Raw genomic sequence first — 22836 nt, 5'->3', positions numbered from 1 at the left:
AAAAAGGAACTACTGCTTAAAAGAAATTGCAGGTCTCTTTCGGATCCAAGGGTTTAAAAAAAAATGTTGCAATTGTTGAATTTACAACTCTGATAAAGTGCAACTCATTCTCATGGAGGACAAGGGAGCTCAAAAGATTACAAAAACAGAGCACTGTGTTAAATATTTTAGATATTGTACAACATCACTGGAGCATAAACAAGTTGTGCAATACTGTAAATACCCCTCCTGTCAAAAACAAAAGCTTACCAGCACATCTTGTGGGTGTGGCTGTCCAAGAGTTTGCTCAGATTAGGTCTGTTGTGTCATATTGAGGCTACCCAAAAACCACACAGCAGTTCTGTTTGAATTTACTGCAATTTACCATCTCATTCTTGAATTTACCAATTCCTCTTACCAAAATAAGGATTTTTCCTGGAAGAAATCTTGTGTCACCAGATATGCAAATTAGCTGTGTGTCATTCTCAATTATGTCCCCTTGAATGCACCAGTGTTATGCCCCGTTATGACAATGTTTTGTGCATTGAACAGTTCGGTGTGCATTTGTTTTGGAAGCTAATTTACTACATTTCAGGACAATAAATAGTGGGAAGATTAGAACAAACCTGTATGTAATAAATAAATATAACATATCATAATTTTCACGCAAATCTAATCTCACGCAGAATTATAAAACAATGAACCATAATCAGCCTGAATAAACAATAAATAATACGCTGAACATGTACTGCAGAGTGTCATATGACAGTGCTGTTATGGGTGGTCCCATGAGACATTTTGGCTCAAGGGATTCTGGCACTGAGCCATCATGGCCTGTAAACAACAACAGCGTCAAGTTGAAGTAAACTGGATCTGAGTGTCGGCCTGGCGTCTGGCGCTTGTCTTATATACAAGTACAGTGAAGTGGTTTTCAACAATGCGTCGAAGGTGTGTCTGGTAAGTAATTCTAACCTTCAAACGACCATGAGCTATTTTGTCAACATCTGCTTCTTCAGACTATCACCCTGAGCCGTGCACGGAGCTAATGTTAGCCGTATTAGCTAAGTTAGCCATATTTGCAGCTAAGAAGCTAATCTTAGCTAACTAGAAAACATTGCGCTTGTTGTGTGGATTTACTGAAGTGGCTCGATGGCCATCGAGTTATCAAGCTCCACATTTCTTTATGACTAACGGGGTATGCTTAAATTGTGGTTTTACGAAACGTTATACAATGCAATATCAGCCAGACATACGGCAACCAAAGCTAATGTTAGCTGTAGCCAGGGTCTTTCGAGCGTTTATGGATTTGTAGCTAGCTAATTAGCTAACAGTAAAAGCAAACGTAGGGCTTTATTTATGTGTTACGATCAGTACTATGCTGTACTAGTATTTATTCATGAAAATACTCATGGACACTGGCGCATCTATTTGCGGTTTTACATATACATAATGCTGTTCTCCACGTTAATGTCAACGTTACTGCGTATCGTTAGCAACATTTAGCAAACGTGTAACGTTATTGCGATGCCAACCGGGGCCAGCTAACGTTAACAAACAGTGACTAACATTAATACAAGCAAATGTTTATGTACTTCATGGTTTATTTAGTTTGAACAAAGATTAACGCACTAAACGTTGTTTGGTCTCAATGGGTTTTCCCTTTAATTTGACTAATTTGATTAGGGCGGATAATGTAATAATATGGATTTTGGGCTTCATTTTATCTAATAGCTCCAATCATTTATCCATCAAATCGCTCTTTTAGTGTGAGAATGAATACGTGTGGTTTATTTTAGGGTTTTATTTTAATAGGTAGCCTGCCTAACGTTAACTGTTGGAACATTTGATATTCAACGTCACTGTGTCCTGCAACTAGGGTTTTTTTCTCCGTTAATCGATTGGTCCATAAAATGTCAGAAAACAATGAAAACTTCACAATTTCTCAAAGTCCAAGTTGATCAAATCAGATGTCAGTGTCAGAGAGTGATTGGCAGATGTGCTTCACATAACATACATTACATAAATGAATAGTCGATTGTCGAAATAGTTGACGATTAAAATTCTGTTGATTGACTAATCAAGTAATTGTTTGCAGCTCTACTTGCAACCACAGCCGGTTAATGCAAAGACAGGTGTTTGTTTCAAGCAAGTTGGATCAATAATATCCTTTTGTGTCACCCTCAGATTGATATCCTTCAGACGGGACACCATCCTCTCCTCTGGGTAGCTTACTAGCCATGTCCTCACAGCAGCCCAACAGTTCAGCCTCCAACAGTCCCACCAACATCTTGGGTTCTCCTTTCTCCGTGATTAGTCCCTCACTTAACTCCCCAGTGGTCTCACCCTCCTTGGGATTTGGACCCATCAGCAACAGTCAGGTAACTGACAGACGTTAGAGTCTGAATTGATGCCATGGTGCACTTAATTTTCTTATTTAAGAGTTTAATCTGCAGTAGTTGTAGGGTACTGGTATTTGTTTACATGCGGAAGAGGCTATACGTGTTAGTTTTGGGTACACTACAATGCAATTGTAGTCCAAAAGAGGAGGCACATTTGGATAATGCTAGTTGCTGGAAGCTTTTGTATGCACTGAACACACTGATGCCAAATCCTTTTTTATCAGGTATTGGATAAGGTGGCTAATTGGTCAAGCAAACACAAAGTAGTGTCGTCATTTAACATAGCATATAATTAACCAAAGACATTACAGTGTTTTTATAATTATTTTTTTGCTTGCACTGTGTATCCAGATTTCTTCGTCAGCACCCATATCAGGGATGCACTCAATAGGCAGCTCAGAAGATATCAAGCCTCCGTTTGGCCTGAGGCCCATGCCAGCTCACAGCCCTGGACTAATGTTGTCTCAGAAACGCTTGTGTGTCATCTGTGGAGACCGCTCTTCTGGTGAGTGAGTGCACTAAGGACAGGATTAGCAGAAGTGAAACATCAGCTCATGGCAATTTTAGTGTGGATAATCCCTTACTGTCAGATGTTTTTGCCTGTGTTTCATCAACGTTTTAACAAAATGGATCTCAGTCACCGTTGCTAATAAAAATGCGAAATGTATGTCAGACTGTTGCCTTCACTTTTATGTTGGGTTTGATCTTCCTATTGGCCTCTAACTTTACTTTTTGTAATTTACAGGCAAGCACTATGGAGTGTACAGCTGTGAGGGGTGCAAAGGTTTCTTCAAACGAACTGTGCGCAAAGACCTGAGCTATACCTGCAGGGATAACAAAGAGTGCCTGGTCGACAAACGCCAGCGCAATCGCTGCCAGTACTGCCGCTACCAGAAGTGCCTGGCCATGGGCATGAAGAGGGAAGGTATGCAAGGAACAGCGTTGTATTGGAGGTTTAAATTCATTTTGAGAGCCTGTTGGCTATTGAAGATTTAGGAACACGTTTTGTCTTTTGCGAGTTGTCTTACATGCAATTATACAAAGGTGACAAACATTGGAGTGCAGCATAGAGTTAAACTTTTATTTATTTTTTTATAATGATTTAAACAATGGCAGTCAATAAGATTTCTTAAAATAAGTAATTATGCCAAAGGAAGCCCAATTAAATTGATTAAGTAATATTGGATTAGTAGAGTATTTCTGGCGTAGGTGAGGGCGGATGCTAGATTAGATAAGCTAAAAGGTAGAGACGGGTGTATTGGGGCTGGTTTATATAACTAACCCCTCTCCATCTCTTCTCTTCATTTTCTCCTATTCTGCCCTTTCTCCATCTTTCAATAGTGATCAAACATGTAAAGTGGATAAAAGAAGATGGAAAAGATGAGGGATGGATGAGTATGTCATTGAAATCTTAAAGATACTGTATTTTGATGTTACTTAGAGAATTAGCCTGTTGTGTTAGACATGCAAAATTGTTGACTGGGGGATTTATGTGTGCAGACGTACCCAGAAATGATTAAGAGCGAGGGTCGCTGTGGTATGTTGCCTTGTTATGATAAACTACTTCATAAGAAAAGCAGTCAGACAGCTGTAGTTGAATGTGTGTAATGGTAATTAAAAACTGATGGAGTGGATCTGTGTTCAAACAGTAAAGAATACAATGAATAACATTCTAGTTAAGGCCTGCAGAGGCCACAAGGTCAGTTTTAAGTATCTTAAATGCGTACAGTGTATGACACAAGTATTATGAGAGGTGTTGCCTCTTTTCTAGGTTTCAGCAGCTCCAATTTTGGCTGCAGATTTAGGCACATATAAAGTCTTTCCGCTCCTCTTTGCCACCAGTTAAATCACCTTCCCAAGACAGTTTCTTATGGCTGCAGTGATCTGCCAATGAGATGGATAGATTATATGTTACAGTGTCAGAGATTATGACACATTTGCCAATGTGATTGAGGAAAGTTAGAATATGTGGTGATATTTTTTGGATTAGACAACAGCTTCTTTTCTGCCACTTCACTGAGTTCACAGTCTCCTTTTGGGTTGCTGTAGACAACAGAGACTCACTTTGTTTACTGCTGTTAAATTTTAACAAACTTAACATGCTAGTCTGTTGTCCTCGCAGCACCACTCTGGAGTAATGCTGCCATTTCAGTAGGGGTGGTGGGAAAAACTACAGATTTTTAGATGCATTGTGATTCTGTCTTTAACCATTTAGGATTGGATTGTGAAAAATTAAGCTAATGCATGTAAGCTAACTCGAGGGCATGTTAATAACAAGCTCATGCATGTTAACTTCAACCTGCCAGTTACCATAGTTCTGTTGATAATGGAACTGCATTTATCTGACTTGTGTCATGATGGATATTAATTATGCCATTGTGAATGTACTTGACAGTAGAAAAAGTATGGAAATCAAAAATCGATTTGTACAAAGATGCATTGAGAAACATTTCATAACAAGTTCTCTCAGCATCCTGAATTGAAATCAAATCTTGAGGAACGTACTGTAGAGATTGCCAGCTCTACATTTCAGTTATAACTGATTGACATGATTACATTTTTGTCGAAACATCATAGAATTTGACTTTCTCAATGCAGCAAAAACCCTGCAAAGAGGCAGAGCATTTTGCATAATATCACTCTTTAACCCATAAATTCATCAGTTTACATTTTTCTTTTCCCCAGAGTCTTCTCATTCGTCAGTATTTACCATCATCTCATTCCTTTCCCCCCTCCACCACTGTCTCCTTGTGTTTTGTCTGATGTAGCGGTCCAGGAGGAGCGCCAGAGGAACCGAGAGCGCGAAGGAGAGCTGGAGTTCAGTGTCGGAGTGAACGAGGAGATGCCTGTGGAGAAGATTTTAGAGGCAGAGACTGCTGTGGAGCAGAAGACTGAGCTTCACTCTGATGGTGGTTCTGCAGGCAACTCTGTGAGTGGTTACAACATTGCAATCAATAGAGTAACTGTCAATCATTTGTTTCTCATAGTATCATGATGAGTTTCAGCCTCGTGTTTTTAAACACAAAAACATGCTTTTAAGTTGGCGTGCTGTAATTGCTGGAAACACTTGTTTAGGATGTACAACTAGGTAACGTGCATTGTTTGGTTTCAGCCCCATGATGCAGTCACCAACATCTGTCAGACTGCAGACAAACAGCTGTTTGCCTTGGTGGAGTGGGCAAAGAGAATCCCTCATTTCTCCGAATTGCCCCTTGATGACCAGGTCATCCTCCTGCGTGCAGGTATGATCGAGCACCTGCAGTCATGAATGGTGCGCATGGAAGTGCACCTTCAAAATCAACCCAAAGAACCCGGAGATCAGATCCACATTATGAGGCAGATATGAATGTTGCAGCATTACAAAGTACAGTTCTGAAAGAGTAACCAAGGACACTTGCTTGAATAGTCTTTTTTTCATGTTGTCAGTGTAAAGTTGTCTTATACAATGACACTGCTATCTAATGTAAGTAATAAAAGTTATGCACAAGGGAAAATTTTGTATCCTGTAACCCCAAATTATGATAATATTGTTTTTTTTTTTTATTGTTCTGTTTATAGTTTATAGTTCAATCTCAGGAGGGAGGGAATTTTGGACACAATTTAAAGAGTTCCTCTTTAAAGCAGCTCTTCATTGTGATTGTAATTTCACTTTAAGAACGACTGTTATGTTTTTCTCTATCATTACTTAACTGTATTAAATTGTATTTCATTCATCAGGGTGGAATGAGCTCCTCATTGCCTCGTTCTCCCATCGCTCCATTGCTGTGAAGGATGGAGTTCTGCTGGCCTCTGAGCTGCAGCGCGACAGTGCACACAGTGCAGGAGTGGGAGCCATATTTGACAGGTACATCTATGGAGACAAACAATTGCATGCTCTAATAGCAACTAATTGTAATACCTTTGTCTAATGTTTTACATATGTTTAGTGTCTGCATATAATAACTGGTTTTATTTAACACAGGGAGAGCGTGCAGAGTGCAGAGGTCGGCGCCATATTTGACCGGTAATTGGACTCTTTTTTAATATTAATATTGAGTCATTCAATGAAATTGATCTCATTTTCTCATTATAATGTTTGTATTTTATACTCAAAAACCTTTGCAAAATGTGTCATTGCTTAGGGTCCTTACCGAGCTGGTCAATAAAATGAGAGATATGCAAATGGACAAAACAGAGCTGGGCTGCCTCCGAGCCATCGTCCTCTTCAACCCAGGTGCCTGCACAATGCTGATATCTAAATAATACGTTTTTTTACAAAGTAGGATGTATCGTTAAGTGTCTTGCTCCTAATGACAATATTTTCTATATATTCTTGCAGATGCTAAAGGGCTCTCCAACACCAGTGAGGTGGAGCTCCTTAGAGAAAAGGTCTATGCATCATTGGAAGCCTACTGCAAACAGAAATACCCAGAGCAGCAGGGAAGGTAAAGTTCTTCAGCTATGATGAGATTTGATTTTTACTCTACTGCATTCATTTTAGAATGTAAAATGTCAAAGTTAAACATCATTGGTGCTCAGCTTATCTTGTCAAACTAAATGATATCTTTTTTGCTCCACGCAGGTTTGCTAAGCTCCTCCTTCGACTGCCAGCACTGCGATCCATTGGCTTGAAGTGCTTGGAGCATCTCTTCTTCTTCAAGCTGATTGGTGACACGCCTATTGACACTTTCCTCATGGAAATGCTTGAAGCTCCCCATCAGTTGTCTTAGATAGGAAATGTGTACTGTGGCTAGGTTTAGATAGCTGAAGTCTGGGAAGCTGGAGTGGGACTGGAGTGGCACTTTAAGTTCTTTGAAGATTTGTCAATTTGTCTCACTGCTGTCTGGGTTACACTATTTTAGTGCAGCACAGATTTGCTCTTTAGACCAAACCCAAGGCTTGGCATGATCTACAAGCTGGTGCTATATGTTGAAATAACTTCATGAGTAACTATGGTTTAAAAAAAAAAAAAGGTATTTTTAAAAATGTAAACATTTACATATTTCCCTCACAGAAGCTATAATTTGGGTATACATTTTTATATAAGCTTTTTAGACACCTCAAACGTTAAGCTTCAGTTGTTTCTCCAACTGAACTGATCTCCAAAACCGCTTTTTTAAAAGGAAGGCAACCTGAATCATGAGTATGCATTAAGGATGTAGTCTTCTTTTTATAATTTCTAATTCAAGCCAGATCTAAAAGTATGTTATTGTACCAAACCGGGAACTGTGTCCAACAGCAGCTCTGAGTTTACTTGTATCCATTGCAGAAGATTAAATCCTGACAGTGAGCCTGGGATAGAAGACGAAGTGAGTGGTTGAAACTGTCAGGTCCGACAGGTTTGTGTTGATCGAGGATCAGCTTTATGTGTCTGGTAATATACAGTTAGTGTTGTTTACTTCTTTGCCATTTTATAAATCTAATCACTTGGTGGTTAACGATTAAACTGCACTGCACACTTGCTATGTACTATTTCTAAAACATAATTTCACTGAATGCCTGGCCTGTAAACAGTCAGGCGTTTGTCTTTTGGTGCTATTTCAGAGATAATTTGACATTATTGGTGCAGATGCACACCAAACCACAAACCTAAGAAAATATGCAAAACTGAAAATCCCCTTTATTAATCTTTGTTAAAAATGTAGCAATATAAAGTGTAAACTGCATAAGAGCTTTCTGCCTGTCAGTCATTCAGGGGTTTTACAAAGTAAATCATGTCTGGTGGAAAGGGAATACTCCATTTTGTAATTTATCTATACAATTCTAAGGTACTGTGCAAAAGTAATTGTTCAGGGAAAATGTTTATTGACAAATTTGAATTATGATCAGGATATACAAATTATATAATTCTTAATATGTGCCCTTGTTTTTAGTCTTCAGCTAGTATAAAGCAGAACATGTCTTGGGTTGCACTGGATTTGCTGAGACTGTTTCAGCTGATTTTTATTTTTTTGTGCTTTTTTGATGCTCAGTTGTATTTTCCTACCCCCCCCCCCCCTTTTTTTTTTTAGGTAGCTGTCTTGTTCATCGTAATGTCTCTGCAATTTATTAAAAGCAAACCATAATCACATTTAGATCCATAACACCTGTGGACATATAGGAATTTTAAACAAGACCAAATGAGGTCTGTATGACGGCCATGTGTAAACACCAGATGAGCTGTAAGCTTGTCATCGACCTCGATATGCTCTTGAACATAAAGTGACTTGAAGCATGGGTTGTGTGGACTGAAAATAAAGAGGCTTAAGTTTTTTTTGTTTGCTTTTTCTTCCCCAAAAGTGTTAGATGTGACACATTTTTCCCTGGAGGAAACTCGGATTCTAGGGCAAAACAACACAATTGAAAGATGATTAAAAAAAAGAATTGTCAAAATATGTTTTAATGAGCCTTTTTATTGTAGTTGTTACATAGTTTTGCTGTGGGCACAGTCGCAATAGAAGCCTTGGTTGTATAGCACTTGTCCAAGTTCCACAGTGATGTTATGGCACAGGCAGCAATGTGTGTGTGTGTGTGGTGGGCTAATGTTAAATTAAAAGAAGAAAATGTTGAGTGCAACAAAATCAAAAAAGGCTTCTAAGGGATTCCACAGGACTAGCAGGGGAATTTCATCACTGCGTTTTCCACCACGTGTTCACTTTACAGTCTGTGGAGTAAAATGGTTTAATAACGCGCACACAAATCTGACACAACCAAAGTGAACCTCCCTTTGTAGCAAGCAGAAGTGACACCTGTTTAAACCATGCATGGCTTGGTTTGCTTAAATTATATTTAGAGAATAATACTGCTTTTAGTCTATAATACACTATTCTACACATGGAGCAATAAACAAAACAAACAAAGACATTGTCATGACATGTACATCAGTTTACAGCATTCCCCCTATATTACTTTACATGTCTATTCTGTCTTGTTTTTGACAAAACAAATCAGTACAATCTGGGAAACACAATGAGCCCCTCCCAACATAATAACTAAGTTGCATGCTACACATTGAGTCTAAGGTGCTGAATAGGTTTCAGTAAATTCTAAACAAAACAAAAAAACGTACTGCTGATGTGGATTTATGTAGCTTTATCATGATGTTGCGCTAGATTCTTGTTTCTCTCAATGGCTATGTTTCCATCACAGTGAAAATGTTCAAGTGGATAGAATTAATTGTGCTGTGGTAGAAACTGAAGTTATGCATGTTAATTAAATTTAGCCAAGGCCATTCCAAATGAATTAATAGCACAATGAGCTTATCGATAGTTCAAAAGCAGACCTACATAATGAAAAAGTTAAACTGCAGGCTCCTTCTCATTCACTTCAAAACAGATTGGTATGTTTTAAAAGAGATAAATAATGGAGGTTTTGTGTGCGTCCATATTACTAATTATCATGTCACCCCTGATGTTCACATTCATAGTGAGTGAAAGAACACTCCATTATGTTCTGTGAATGACAAACCGAGATCTCCAGCTGAACTACACATTAATTTGGCCTGGTCTATTTTTTGAACTCTTATATTTTACCAAGATCTCGACTCGAGTGGAACAACGCATGTCCATATTCTACAGTAAGGCAACAAGATACATCTAATGTGCATAACCAGTCCCTAAGTTGTCATAAATACTTTAAAGCTATCTTCATAACAAACTATTTGATCCAAGACATAACATGGAAAAAAAAACATTTAAACTTTTGCCAAGACAAGTTTAAAAACACTGGTTAAAAATAAATCACAGCTCGTGAATGATGTACATCGCAGTATTATCCTCTCACCCCCCGCCCCCACCCACAGACTGCACATCTGTAGTAACATATTCTTGATTATATGTCCCTGAAAACGTCTTAATAAATAACTGTCTCTGAAAGGCACTCTGAAATGTGCAGCTCATAGTTTCTAGAAAACAAAACTACATAACTCTGGGAAGATCGTTCACCTGTAACACTGCTCCTGCCCTCCTCAAACTGTCTCCAACTGTGAGAATAGGTCACGTAATGCAACTTGTCTACATTTGTTTAAGCTAAAAAATGGTTGCATGATGAGCGTTCATCTGAAACTAGTGGTATCACCGGTCTTACCCAGAGCGAACTGTTGACTGATCGTTCTCTGCACTGTTCCTCTTATCAATCCAGTCAACTAACAGACATTTGACAAAGCTTTAGATGCACATCTGCCTTGAATTTGTCATACTTTGATAAGACATTAAAAACTGTGCTACCGTTGATTTGCTGGTTAAACTGTTGGGTATATTTTCAGAGTGGTTCATCAGTGTCAAGGATTTCACATTCCATTGATACACCAATTTTTACATCCAGTGCAATTGTTCCTTATTTGAGCACCTTCTTGAGCAAAATGAAAAGAAACACAAAACTACCACAGTAGTATATAACAGCATAACCCTCTGCACAAAGCCATCTATTCAATAGATGAAATGTCTTTCAATTCAATTTATCACTAAAGCTGCAGGGCTGACATTAGTGTCTGTACCACACTTCTTGCCCTTTGGATTCAGTCAAGGCCACGGAGGCTGAAGCATACACACTGCCAACTCTTTTGCCGCCCTCGGCATGTTCGAAGGATGATTGTGATTAAGCCTTGTGAGTGCAGACAATTGATGTTTATCCAGCGATAGCAAAGCTTAGTGGTTTGACTGCAGCGCTCTGTTTCTGCTCTCTCCCGGCCGTCAGTCCATGAATAAAATCATCCACTCTCTTCAGGAAGCACTTGTGTCAAGCCGATGCTAACGCATAAAGATGAGGTCAACTCATCAAAGCTGGGAAGGGGGATTTTAGTGCCAAGCTAGAGTGAAGTGGGTTGCCAGGTTGGGTGCAGGCATCTGAGGGGCAGTGAAAGGGCTTCCAGACATCTTTATGGCCAGCTCACACCTGCATCTCTGAACCACTGGACAAGCCAAGGGCGTTTGCCTCCTCTGTTGTCAAACCATTCTTCAGTGTCCTTCTCACTGTGCAGACAGGAAGAGAAATAAAGGGGAAGTGGAGAACGACAAACTGTGATGAGTATGAGCTTTCGAACCAGTGTGTTATTACAGTGTTTGCACATGCAGCTGATAGCATTCCTCTGTGCATCACAATAAATTATGCCACTTGTCCAATAGCTGACATGACTCACATGATTTTCGGTTGGCTCGGGATCGTCTCCTCTCCCGAGGTTGCGTCCGCTGGCTGGGCCCCTGAGTGGCTGACCTAACAATCCTCTCCATGATCTCATCCGCTGTGTCATCTGTGCAGTTCACTGGGTCGTCACTGGCAGAGCACCATGGGGGGACACACCCTAAAACAATAAGGTCAGAATGGATTAAAAAAAACAAATTACAAACATATGGTATAGTAAGGCAGGCTTAAGAAATCAAAACAACATCAGCATGCTAACATACTCACAATGAAAATGCTAACATGCTGATGTTAAGCATGTATAACATTTAACAAGTTCATCATCTTAGTTTAGCGGTTAACTAAGGATGTTGGTGCAGTACAGGGATTTCGTCATAAAGAAAAGTATTGTACTAATTGAAATGTTGACCTGTTGATGGCACTAGAAGAAAAGTTTTAGGATCACCAAACTTCTTACAATTCACCCTGAGGGGAACATGAATGTGAGTACAAACTTTCATGGCAGTCCATCCAATGGTTGTAAATACATTTACACTCCAAACAACAAATGTGAACCTCTTGTGCCGCTAGAGAAAAAGTCTGAGGATGACCAGAGAGCCATGCAGCTAGCCGGGCTAAAAATACCTGTTCTAGTGAAAGATTAACTTAAAGGTTTTAGGTAGAATTACTGCAGTAAAACTAAAATGCTCTTGCTGTGCTACTGGAGTAGTTATGGCCACAGAGGAATGCAAATCAATGTACTGGATGGATGATGATATTAATATAAAAGCTATGTAGGGGCTGTAATAGTATAACATGTTTATGAGACTGACCTCTGGTGCTGCTGGCTCTGGTGCGGGTACGGAGGCCGGGCACCGTGGACGTCCCGCTTCCTCCGCTCTGCGGGCTACTCTTTAGTACGGCCTTCATGTTCTCATGTTCAGCTGCATCTTCAGCATACTGGATACCCTGAGGCTGGCTCTCCTGTGTGTCTGACGGGGCGCCGCCAAATTTACCACTCTGGAGCAGGAGAGGTCACAGGATTACAATATCTGACATTTTACTAGTAGGAGTCGGTGAAACTCAGCTCCATGTACATTTTTAGTATTTGGGAAGAGTTTTAAATACCAAACTTGTCATACAGGTTAATCTTTACTAGTGACAATACTTTCCAGTCTAAAACAAGAATAATTAGTCATTTCAAAGAGTGGAAAGTGCCACATACACATTTAAAGTGCTGTTTATTCTGTGACAACACAAACAAGAAAATTTGGAATTCCCCTTTTCCCCATGACACACAGACAGGTTAGAGGTTCAGCTTTGTGTCCCTCTGAGGTCCATTCATTTCTACCAGGAAGTAGCTGCAACTCCTCCTACCGAGACTCTCTCAACACTCGAGCCAACATCATGCGGCCAAACTTTTTTTCTCTCCTTGTCATCACCTTCAAGCTTCCTCATTCATGTGAGATCAGACACACACAAAACCTGTCAGTCTTTTACTGATTACTTTTCCTTTGTTAATCCTCATGAACACACCAGTTATTGTTCAGTTACGACAGCACATTCTGGTTGACTGTTAGTCACAACAGAAAGTTCACATGCACTTGTTTGCACACAAAGTTACCCCCCTACCTCACTATCATCGTCATCCTCACTCTACAGAGATGAAGGAAATGGAAGAAAAAAATGGCAAAAGGTGTGTTGTAAATACAATATACTCCTGGTATCAGGAGAAAACTTGTCATCTACAACGTGACAACGTTTCAGGAAATAGTCTTCAAGTTGTCAGTTTATAAATGCACACTACCAAGTTATCTGATTGGTTTTACAAAGGTTGCAGCACTTTCTGAAATCATAAAGAAGCACGTAATGCTTGATTTGTGTTGAACTACTCCTTTAATGTTTACAACATTTTGGGAAATATGCTTCTTTGCTTTTATGTTGAGAGTTAGATGAGAAGATTCATACTACGCTTCATACAATAAATATAAAGCTGGTCCCAGCAGCTTGTTAGCTTAGCTTAGCATTAAGGCTGTGAACAGAAGGAAACAACTAGCCTGGCTCTGTCTGCCACCTCTAAAGCTCACTGATTAACTTGTTATGTCTTGTTTGATCCGTACAAAAAAAACTATTTGTTTTTACATGGCGTTATTGGTAGTCAGATTTTTTTTACCTTTGGATGGAGCCAGGCTAGCTGTGTCCCTCCCCCTGCTTTCAGTCTTTATGCTAAGCTAACCGTATGCTGGCTCAAGCATCATTTTGAACAAGCAGATGAGAGAGCTGTGTTGATCTTCTCATCTAACTGAAATAATCTGCAATAAAGCGAATATGAGTATGTCACAAAATGTCAAACTATTCCTTTAAGCATCAAGATTGCTATGAAAAAAAACTATGGAACAGAAAAGCATATTTGACTGAACATCTTTGTAAGAGTGTGGTTAAGGTGTGGACCTTGTTATTTCTCCTTCAGGGACATCCAAAGGTTTGAATTTTCACACAGTGATTGAATTAGGGTCCCTTTGAAGAGAAAGGGGCCCCTGCCAAGGCTCGCTGTGGAGTCCGCTCCGAGCAGCCGACTCCTCAGGGTTTAAGGGATTTTAATCATGCAGGGAGGTATTTTCTCTGGCCTTTCTTAGCCTGCTGCAGCTACAGAATGAGATACACTAAAAACAACTCACTATTTGTTGTTACAGTAACCTATACATGTGAATACTGAGGAACTATGCTGATGTCATTACAAATGTACGCCGCGTTTGTCAGAAATGGCCACGTTTGGCGCTTTAACCAGATTAAAGATATAACCAGCGTCTAGGGATTTCTCATATTGTTTCACAGAATTGAGAAAAGTACAAACTAAACAAAAGACGAGGATCAGGAAATGGAGAAAGTGTATGTGTGACTCTTGCTCGTGGTGAAGAGCACTTACATCTGTTATCATTTTTCCCCTGGTCTTGTTCCTCTCTCGGTGGTTGGCCCTCTTCTGTTTCTGTTGCAGCACGCGCTCTCTTGTTGTGCGATACTCAAGGGCAAATTCACTCAGGATCTTGCTAAAGCGATGAATGCTGACCTCACGCACTGCATATATCGGATGGCCCAGGAACAGCAGAAAGGCATGAAACCTGCAGATGTGTAGAGAAACATCACATCACTGCACAGACAAACAAAGTTTAACGTGTCAAAAAGTAACGTCAGTAACCATGAATTAACACTAAAAATGCCTTTGAAACAGATATAAATACTAGAGACAATATATGAACTTTTGGCATAATACTGGAAATGTTTGATCTAATCCAGCACGGAGTCATTTGATCTACACCTGAACATACCTGTTGATTATTCTTCGATGTACAATCTTCAAAATAATGATTCTCTCTGCGCAGTCTTTGAGGAAGTCTGACATTTTTTGTTTCAATGCTGGTTTCATCTCATGCTTCGCAATAACTTTGAGGTGATCCCATGATGCTTTGCACCTTCGCTCCATCTGGGCCAGATTGTCTTGAAGCTGGTCAAAGTCCACCTGACAACAGTATCACAGACAGAACTCATTGCACACTGCAGAGGACTCTATTCAATGGATATGACACTTGCAATTACTGCTACCAGTAACAAATGGTTACTATGGAGAAATTGTTTAATGAGTTTTTAAAAAAGTAAACAAGGCCAACCTTGGTCAAGCGGGTGATAGCTCCTATCTCAGAATAGAGGTCAGTGCTGTCAGGAAACTTCTCGACCACGATGGAGCAGGCGTGGTGCAGCAGGGATTGCTTGTGAACCGTGTCCTTCACCTCTGGGACTTTCTCCAAGTAACTCAGCTCAAAGCCTTTAGCCTAGAGATGCATGAAAACACAGCAGCACAGTCAAGAGTGTGGGACAGAAACAACTGTCTGAAATTAAAAATCAAAAGCCCCTACTCCAGGACCAAATTGCAGTGAATTTCCTTTTTGGCACAGTCAGAAAAAGGGGCTCAATGGAGTGTAGATATGTAGATTCATTAGGCTGGTGATAATCAGAAACCACAATCTACTTCAGACCCGACCGATTGTTCTGCTTGCCACAGTGGAGCTAAAAAAGCCAGAACATATCATGAACGACATAATCCCATCAGGATCTCCCTTGTTCTTCTGCCAGTTTTAAATGGCTTACTGCAAAATATAAATGCAGCAATTATTTACGGGAACTACTTGTTTTGATGTTGATGACTTATGTTTCCCTTTTGCTTTTGCTTGAATATTCCCAGAGGTTCATTCAAACACAGATGCATGCACACAAAGGCACGGGCACAGAAAGTCACAAAGTAAGGCAAAAAACTATAGAACAGTCAGTGACACAGATGGAAGTTCAGACACAAGCAGGCAGACAAACACAAACTGTCAGAAAAAACACAATCGCACAACCTCCCTCCCTCCTCCTCTCAGACAGACAGACAGAGCCAGGTTCAGCAGAGGCCTTGACGAACGATTTTACTGTAGAAGGACAGTGTCTGGTGCAGACAGTCAGGCAGCACATTCTTCTACACATAGAGAGCCCACTGTTATCCTTGCCAAATAAATATGTTGGCGGGGGAGTTGGGGGAGGAGGAGGAGGAGGAGCGTGGGAGGAAATGGAGGAAGTGAGTAAAAGACACAGGGAGAGAAAGTGGAAAAAAAGAGGAAGCTCTAAGCCATATGTGTCTTGAGGGTTACTCACATTAGTGCTGTTGAGGAAGTTGCCTATGGCCAGCAACGTGGTCAAGATGTAGCGGAGTGTCTTGTTTTTCTCTAACTGGTCCATCCCTTCCTTCAAGTCCTGCAGAGGCTCTGCCACCTCCTAAAAGAACATGAAAATACAGGCATGAAGCACGTTAACTTATCCTTGTCTGTTCATGTTTCTGCCAATTCATTCTGCTCTCCCCTAATAACGATGTACTGTAAATTGTCAAAGATGTAAAAAAAGATTAAAGGGGAACTCCACTGATTGTAGACATCAAAGTCTGTTTACAGGTCTTGGGAGAACTTCTGCATATGTGAAAAAAGTTGTATAAAGCCTTTTGTGGCTCCAGAGGGAGCTGCATGCCTTAAATAATGTAACTTGAGGCAACGTTGGTTGTTAAGATTGATACCACTCTCATGTGTGTACGGGAAATATGAAGCTACAGCAGTCTGTTAGCTTAGATTAGTATAAAGAGTGGAAACAGGGGGAGACAGATAGCCTGGCTCTGTCTACAGTCACTGCAGCTGGCCAAGAAATAGTCCTGCACACTCTGTGAAACAAATTGTTGTTTTAGTCAGATGTAGAGGTGTTGGTAAGCAGATTTTGTTAACTTGTTGTTACCAGGCTAGCTGTTTCCCTCGGTTTCCAGTCTTTATGCGGCTGCACCTTCATATTCACCATACAGACATAATAGTGGTATTGATCTTGATCAAATAGGCGTATTTGTAAGGCGTAAGTGTATTTTCAGAAATGTCCCACTATTCCTTTAATTCACAAAGCATTTGTATTGTAAAGTAAAACAAAACAAGAAAGAAGCGTTATTTGAAAGAAAAAAAAGTTTTCTATTGTTTCACTTTCACTTCCCAAAATGTGATGTATCTACATGTGATTAAAGTGAACAGGAATATGTCTGACCTTCTCAATAAGCTCATAGTCCATCTTGAATGCCCACAGCTGCAGGCGAGCAGACAGCTCTGTGATGGAGGAGAGGGTGAGAAGGAACTGTTCAGCACTGCCCAGGGGAATATCAGGGTTGACCAGCTGAGCCTCCTGGATCCTCTGCTTCTCCTCCTCTGTGGGGATCATTGTCAGGATTTTCTAGGAGAGGGAGGAAGAAACAAGAGGAGGGGACGGCAAAGGAAGAGGCTTAATGGATCATTCATCAAGTCAACATATCAAAAGGTTTACAATGCTGGAGTAAACTTTTCACATAACATGTCATAGGAAGGCAGAGGAAACAAATGGATTCTGACATTTGTAGCTCTGTTTATCTGAAATGTTTCCAACTTTTCCCACAAACTCGTTTGACATCTGAACTTTCAACCTCGCTTTTGTTGTCTGACTGAAAGTATCTCCAGAGACGAAAGGTGGAGAGGAACACTCCTCTCTGCTGAGAATGAACTCAAGGTGAAGCTCTGCAAACTACAGGTTATATAATACCAAAGGGATGCAACATTAATCATTATCTGCTGATGTGAAGTCCCTCAATAGTCTATAGTAGGGTTTTTAAAACGAGCTGAAAATATGCATGTGGAGCTAACCTTTAATCATCGCTGTGATTAATTACATGAGAACAGCCAAAAAAGCCGGCCATGCAGCCAGAAAATCACATGATATGTCAACATTGTGGGCCATCCCATCTACATGAGTTAAGTCTGTCTTGTTTGGGGAAATCCATCAGTGTAGTCTGGTGTGCTGAGTAAATATCATTGAAGAAAACCATGTTTATTTTGGACCCAGTGAGCTTGAATGGGTTTTTATTTGATGGACTAGACAGTACTTATAACATGCAGTGCCAGTTTAGATACACTATGTGTCTTAAGATTTAAGTCTTTAAAAATGCTTACCTCAATGCCTTCCTTGTTCAGTGCGTACTCATCAAAGTTGAGGATAGCGGTCTTGATGGTGCGGGGAGGAGGTAAAACAGTCAAGCCGATGTTTATAGCATTGCTGCGCTTTGAATCCAGGACTATGATTTCTTGTCGTTTGCCATCAACAGCTGCTTTCTATGAGCGATACAAAACATAATCAGAAATCAAGGGTTAAGCGTTGCATATTAAATCATGTATCCTAAGTGGTGGAAGCAGTTCTTAATGGTTTAAAGATGCACTACAAAAAGTAAGTGTAAAACCACGCCTGACCTATCAGCCTTTGTCACAAAATGGAGATGTGATATAGAGCACGTTGCAGTAAGACACTCACATGGGATTTTCTAATATCTCATCATGTACAAGTGGGAATGATGGCTTTAGTGTTGTGCTACGGACATAATTCAAGGGGATCTTCCTCTGGGGAACATGAATTTGCTCAGAAAATGTTGCGATTATGTGCAACACTGAGATATTATCTGTAAAAATGTAATAGTTTGCCCTAAGGCTAGTGCTACAGGAGGCCTCATTAAAAGGAACCTGTATCCTCATGGGAGGATGAATGAAACTACAATCAATGAATGGACAGATACTAGTGAAGCGTTTAGAATTCATAATTTTCAGGCCCATTTTGTGAATGACACTTGCCAATTCATGTCTGTTTGGGCCTATCTATGTCGTGTGGTGGTCTCTTCCCTCTCGCTAACCATGAGAAGGGTTTCATGCTCACTTTACTTTACATCCTCATTTATGTGAGACAACCAGGCTGACAATAGTTTGGTCAAATTTACCATTTAACTCACAAAATGATCATCACTAATATGGTGCCAGATAGCAGGATATCCTGAGCTATGGGAGAGAAACCGAGGCAAACTGCTTTCTCCCGAAGTATATAGTAATACTGCCTGTTTCCACTGTAACAGCAGTACAACACTAAGTTACCTTTGTGACAGGCAGCTCCTTGGATTTGGACTCAAACAGCTGCTCCAGCTTGGATGTGTCCAGTTTGATTGGCTCCAGTTTGGTCCAGAGGGACTCCTTGCAGAATTTATGACTCTTACACTGCCATTCCATGGGACGCACCTCGTTCCAGAAGAGACGGATGGTCTTCTTCTTCTTTTGGAAGAGAGGCATCTCCCCTCGACTCAGCTGAGGGGAGGGCGGAGGGATAGGGGCCATGAATGGCGGGGGTGGGGGCATCATTTTGCCAAGGATGGGGGGAGGAGGGGGGCACCCAAACAGTGGCGGGGGTGGTGGCAGGGCAGCGTTGAATAGTGGAGGGGGAGGTGGTGGTATCAGGTCACCTGACCCCATCACACTGTCCATATCTGCAATGTCCATGTCATCCTCATCCCTCAGGTCCGTGAAGTCCATTTCTTTGATCCGCAGCTCCCTGGGTGCAGCCATCAGCTGATCCCAGATATAGTCCGACTCTTTCTTAGGGGGTAAGGTTGATGAGGCAGCTGTCGATGATTTGTCAGTCTGCTGCTGCTCTTTTGGGGCCTCAACTTCAGGAGGAGACGTTAGGCCTTTGACCAAATCTCCAAACTTCTCCGCCACTGCTCGGACACTGCCCTGGTTGTCCAGATGTCCCAGCTCCACTTTTTTCACATTTTCTTCTCTGGCCTGCCTGTGGGCCTCCAGTGTGGAGATCCTGCTGGCCAGGCTAGCCACAGAGGAGTCACCAACCTCTGCCTCCTTCTCACATTTACATTTTTCTTTCTCCGTTTCTTCTACATTCCCTTCATCCTTGCTGGTTGTCTTCTGTGCATAGAGCATATCCAGCATGAAGCGCTTGCTGTTGAGTATTTTGTTGCACTGGTCGTTCACCTCTGCGTCTTTAATGCACTGGGTCCATTGGCCTGTTGAAACAATTGTGACATAAATATACATAGTTGATTATCAAAGTGAGTGAATAAAATTAGCACCAATCATACCTGGGTCAATGTCATTGGTGAGTTTCTCCTCCCGCTCCTCCCTCTCCAGAGTGCTACTCGTAGAGGAGATGCTGGACGCAGAGCAGTTGTCCTTTTCGTTCACTTCCTCGTTCTGTCTCTCCTTCTCGCTCAGCAGTACACTGTCTTCTACATCCCTTTCCGTCGGCTGCTCCTTCTCGAACTCCTCCTCTAACTCGACATTCGTCTCCACATCTGGCTCTACCACCTCTGCTACATCTGCTACCTCTGCTTCTTCTACCTGCTCTTCTACCGCTGCCTCATCCACACACTGTTTCTGTTCCTCAAGCTTCTCCTGCTCCTGCCTCTCTTCCTTCTCCATGCCCGTCTGTTCATCTGACGCCGGCTCTGCCACTACATTCTGGTCAGACTGAGCAGCAACATCCTCTGTCTCAGTCTGCTGCTTGTCTGGCTCGGAGGGAGTTGTGGGGGAAGGTTCTGATACTGTTAACTCTGGCGCTGGACTTTTGGTCCTGGTCTGTGGGTCAAGGTTTGGCTCTGAGATATGCTCTGTTCCTGGAAGAGAAATCAAAACATTTCCTTAATTGCACTGAGAGATTGTCTCAACTCAACATACATTTTCAGGCTGTAGAAGTAATTCACAACGCAATCATCAAATTCTGTTGCCATGGCTCTAGACCATACAGCATGACTGTCAAACACAAAGCAAGTGGCTGAGAGAGAGTGCTTTACAACTGAGTTTGAATCATATTAGTCACCTAAGAAGTATATCGTAGAAAAGTAAACTACTGTAATATTGAAAGAAACAGGCCCTTTTTTGATTGCAGCCCTGACAAATCACCTTCAAATCACTGAGGCTGTTACATCAGAACCTCATTAAAGCCGTTTCAAAAGTAGGAAATTTAGATATTTGTGTATACACACCTCACCCTCTTTAGACACACACACACACTCAAAATATCTGTCTGTCTATCTATTTTCCTACAATATCCCTGTTTCACTTTCACATTTTGATATGTATTTCTGGAGTCAAGTAGTTCTCATCTTTCAACAGAAGTGCAGCTGAATCTAATTTCTGTGCGATAATCACCCAGTGTGTTAATGCCAAGCCCAGTGTGTGTGACAGGTGCACTGGCAGCAAGAATTGACTCTGCCAGCTCTGCAAGCCAACATTACAGTCCATTTACCCGACGTCTGGTGTGCAGCGGCGATGGTGTCCTCCTGTGAGATAATGGATGAAGGTGTGGCACAGCGGGATGCTGAGCGACTGGCAGGGTTGGGACTCAAACACAAAGTGATCTCCGTCCGTCCTCTCGTTGGCACTCTGGGGCGCTCCCGCTCAAACTCTTCTGCAGCTAGCCTCTCCACAGCCTTGTACCTGTAATAACAACATGTAGCTTTCAGATGACTGCACACTGTGGTTTAGATGCCTGCTGATCTGTGCTGAATGTTAATAGCTGTTTAAATCTCCATGATATAAAGCTCCATTTGATAGCTGTGGTATAATCAGAAAGAAACACACATGGAAAACTGGTAATGTTTAGCTTTAGTTCCTCAAAGTGAACGACTAAATGATGGCTGTAGAAATGTTTTAGTGATATCTTTTAGGGTTAGAGAAATTTATACCATCTTCATTCTGTAACAGGCCTTCAAAAAAATTGATCAATTTAAAAATACAAGCTCCTGCTTTTTTTTTCAGATGTATGGGCTTCATCCAACACAAATGAAAGATTCAGTCAGTTTTTAGTGAATAATAGCCATGATGTCAATATTTATGCTGTGAACAAATATGACATGTTTGGTAATTGAGCTGGAAAAATTGAGCTGTAATCCCATTACTGAGGAACTCAGAACTCAAATGATGACAAATGACGTCCTTCTTTTGTTTAAGTTGCCAAAGCGCTGTTAAACATTTCAAGCTAGTCTTTACTGATCTCAGTTCTTTAAAATCCAACGAGATGCATGTTCCAGTTCACAGGGGTGAAAAAGACGAGGGGATAGGAGTGAGCTATAAATTATATTGTGCACACACTCACACGCAGACACGGTCAGAGGGAGATAACCGGACCACATCCGTGCCGAAACACAATTACACACTTGTCCTGTTAACTTTGGGATGTCTTAATGGTGAGCAGGCCTAAAGGGGCTCTGGTACCCATAATTCAGCCCTCGGGCTGGGTGCAACTGACTTTACATCTGCTATCAATTTCAAAATAGGACCTCTAAGAATTCACAAACCCCCTCAGTTGTTTGATCTATCTTCACAACTGCAGCATTATTATTGTGGATCCATGTGAACTCATGAAATAAAGAAAACTCACCTCTCCTCTCTGGCTTGTCTTGCTTCTTCCCTCTTGTCTACATAATCTCGACTGAGACAGAAAGACAGAAACAGTCAGAAGAGAGTGATGACGTGAAAATAAAGGACCTGTATTCATAGTATGATGATTCAGTATATCTAATGATCCTCATAAAGACTCATGGGAGATTTGTGAATATCTCTCCTGAGTGAAGACTGGAACCACCTGTTTCCAAAAATTACACATGCCAACGTGTCTTTATTGGCTGTACAGCTGCCTAAGGTACAAAGCAAAGAAATAAAATATTGTCTCTGACATGAAGTCATGCAGTGTTTTGTCTGATTCGTAAGGTGAGACTAACTTGAAGCGGTTCCTTTCTTCTCTTTCGATCCTCTGCAGACGCTCCTCTCTTTCCACGCGCCTCCTCTCTCTCTCTGCAGCCAGAGACTCCTGATGCTGTCTGTATGATGAAGTTAACAAGCCGCCTAAACCAGGTCTACACGCCAAAGAAAAAGAACAAATGTGATAACATCATTAAAATGGAGTGATTGGTTTGCCTTTTGATTTAGGTATTATCACATTTGTTCAAAGAGGAGCTTTACAGATGGGG

The 22836-nt window shown here is 41.0% G+C and overlaps 2 protein-coding genes across 3 annotated transcripts in view; one reads left to right on the top strand and one right to left on the bottom strand.

Moving 5' to 3' along the window:
* Positions 1-814: 814 nt before the first annotated feature.
* Positions 815-8609, top strand: rxrbb (retinoid x receptor, beta b). Of its 2 annotated transcripts, XM_070912010.1 has the most exons (12): positions 815-936; positions 2164-2357; positions 2730-2883; positions 3124-3303; positions 3720-3773; positions 5147-5307; positions 5491-5620; positions 6096-6222; positions 6340-6381; positions 6500-6591; positions 6697-6802; positions 6940-8609. In XM_070912010.1, exons 2-12 carry the CDS (start codon positions 2217-2219, stop codon positions 7085-7087), a joined length of 1335 nt encoding a protein of 444 aa, XP_070768111.1. In that variant the 5' UTR covers positions 815-936; positions 2164-2216; the 3' UTR covers positions 7088-8609. The 2 variants fall into 2 exon arrangements, with proteins under 2 accessions (XP_070768111.1, XP_070768112.1); XM_070912011.1 differs by lacking the exon at positions 3720-3773.
* Positions 8610-8729: 120 nt separating this feature from the next.
* The window catches only part of fhod3b (formin homology 2 domain containing 3b), an 84268-nt gene continuing 70161 nt past the window's right edge, over positions 8730-22836 (bottom strand). The window contains exons 12-25 of the mRNA XM_070912009.1: positions 22588-22722; positions 22248-22298; positions 21114-21304; positions 19948-20481; positions 18953-19872; positions 17990-18148; positions 17058-17240; positions 16140-16259; positions 15119-15280; positions 14780-14970; positions 14380-14572; positions 12287-12473; positions 11473-11634; positions 8730-11305 (exon numbers count right to left, since the gene is read on the bottom strand). Coding sequence (XP_070768110.1) covers positions 11223-11305; positions 11473-11634; positions 12287-12473; positions 14380-14572; positions 14780-14970; positions 15119-15280; positions 16140-16259; positions 17058-17240; positions 17990-18148; positions 18953-19872; positions 19948-20481; positions 21114-21304; positions 22248-22298; positions 22588-22722 — 3271 coding nt within the window. The 3' untranslated portion in view covers positions 8730-11222. The remainder of the gene's footprint in view (positions 11306-11472; positions 11635-12286; positions 12474-14379; positions 14573-14779; positions 14971-15118; positions 15281-16139; positions 16260-17057; positions 17241-17989; positions 18149-18952; positions 19873-19947; positions 20482-21113; positions 21305-22247; positions 22299-22587; positions 22723-22836) is intronic.

This window comes from Enoplosus armatus, chromosome 9 (genome assembly GCF_043641665.1).
Source record: "Enoplosus armatus isolate fEnoArm2 chromosome 9, fEnoArm2.hap1, whole genome shotgun sequence".
Classification (NCBI taxonomy): Eukaryota; Metazoa; Chordata; class Actinopteri; order Centrarchiformes; family Enoplosidae; genus Enoplosus; species Enoplosus armatus.
The sequence above is the reverse complement of the archived record's forward strand: the minus strand, read 5'-3'. Positions and strand labels throughout refer to the sequence as shown.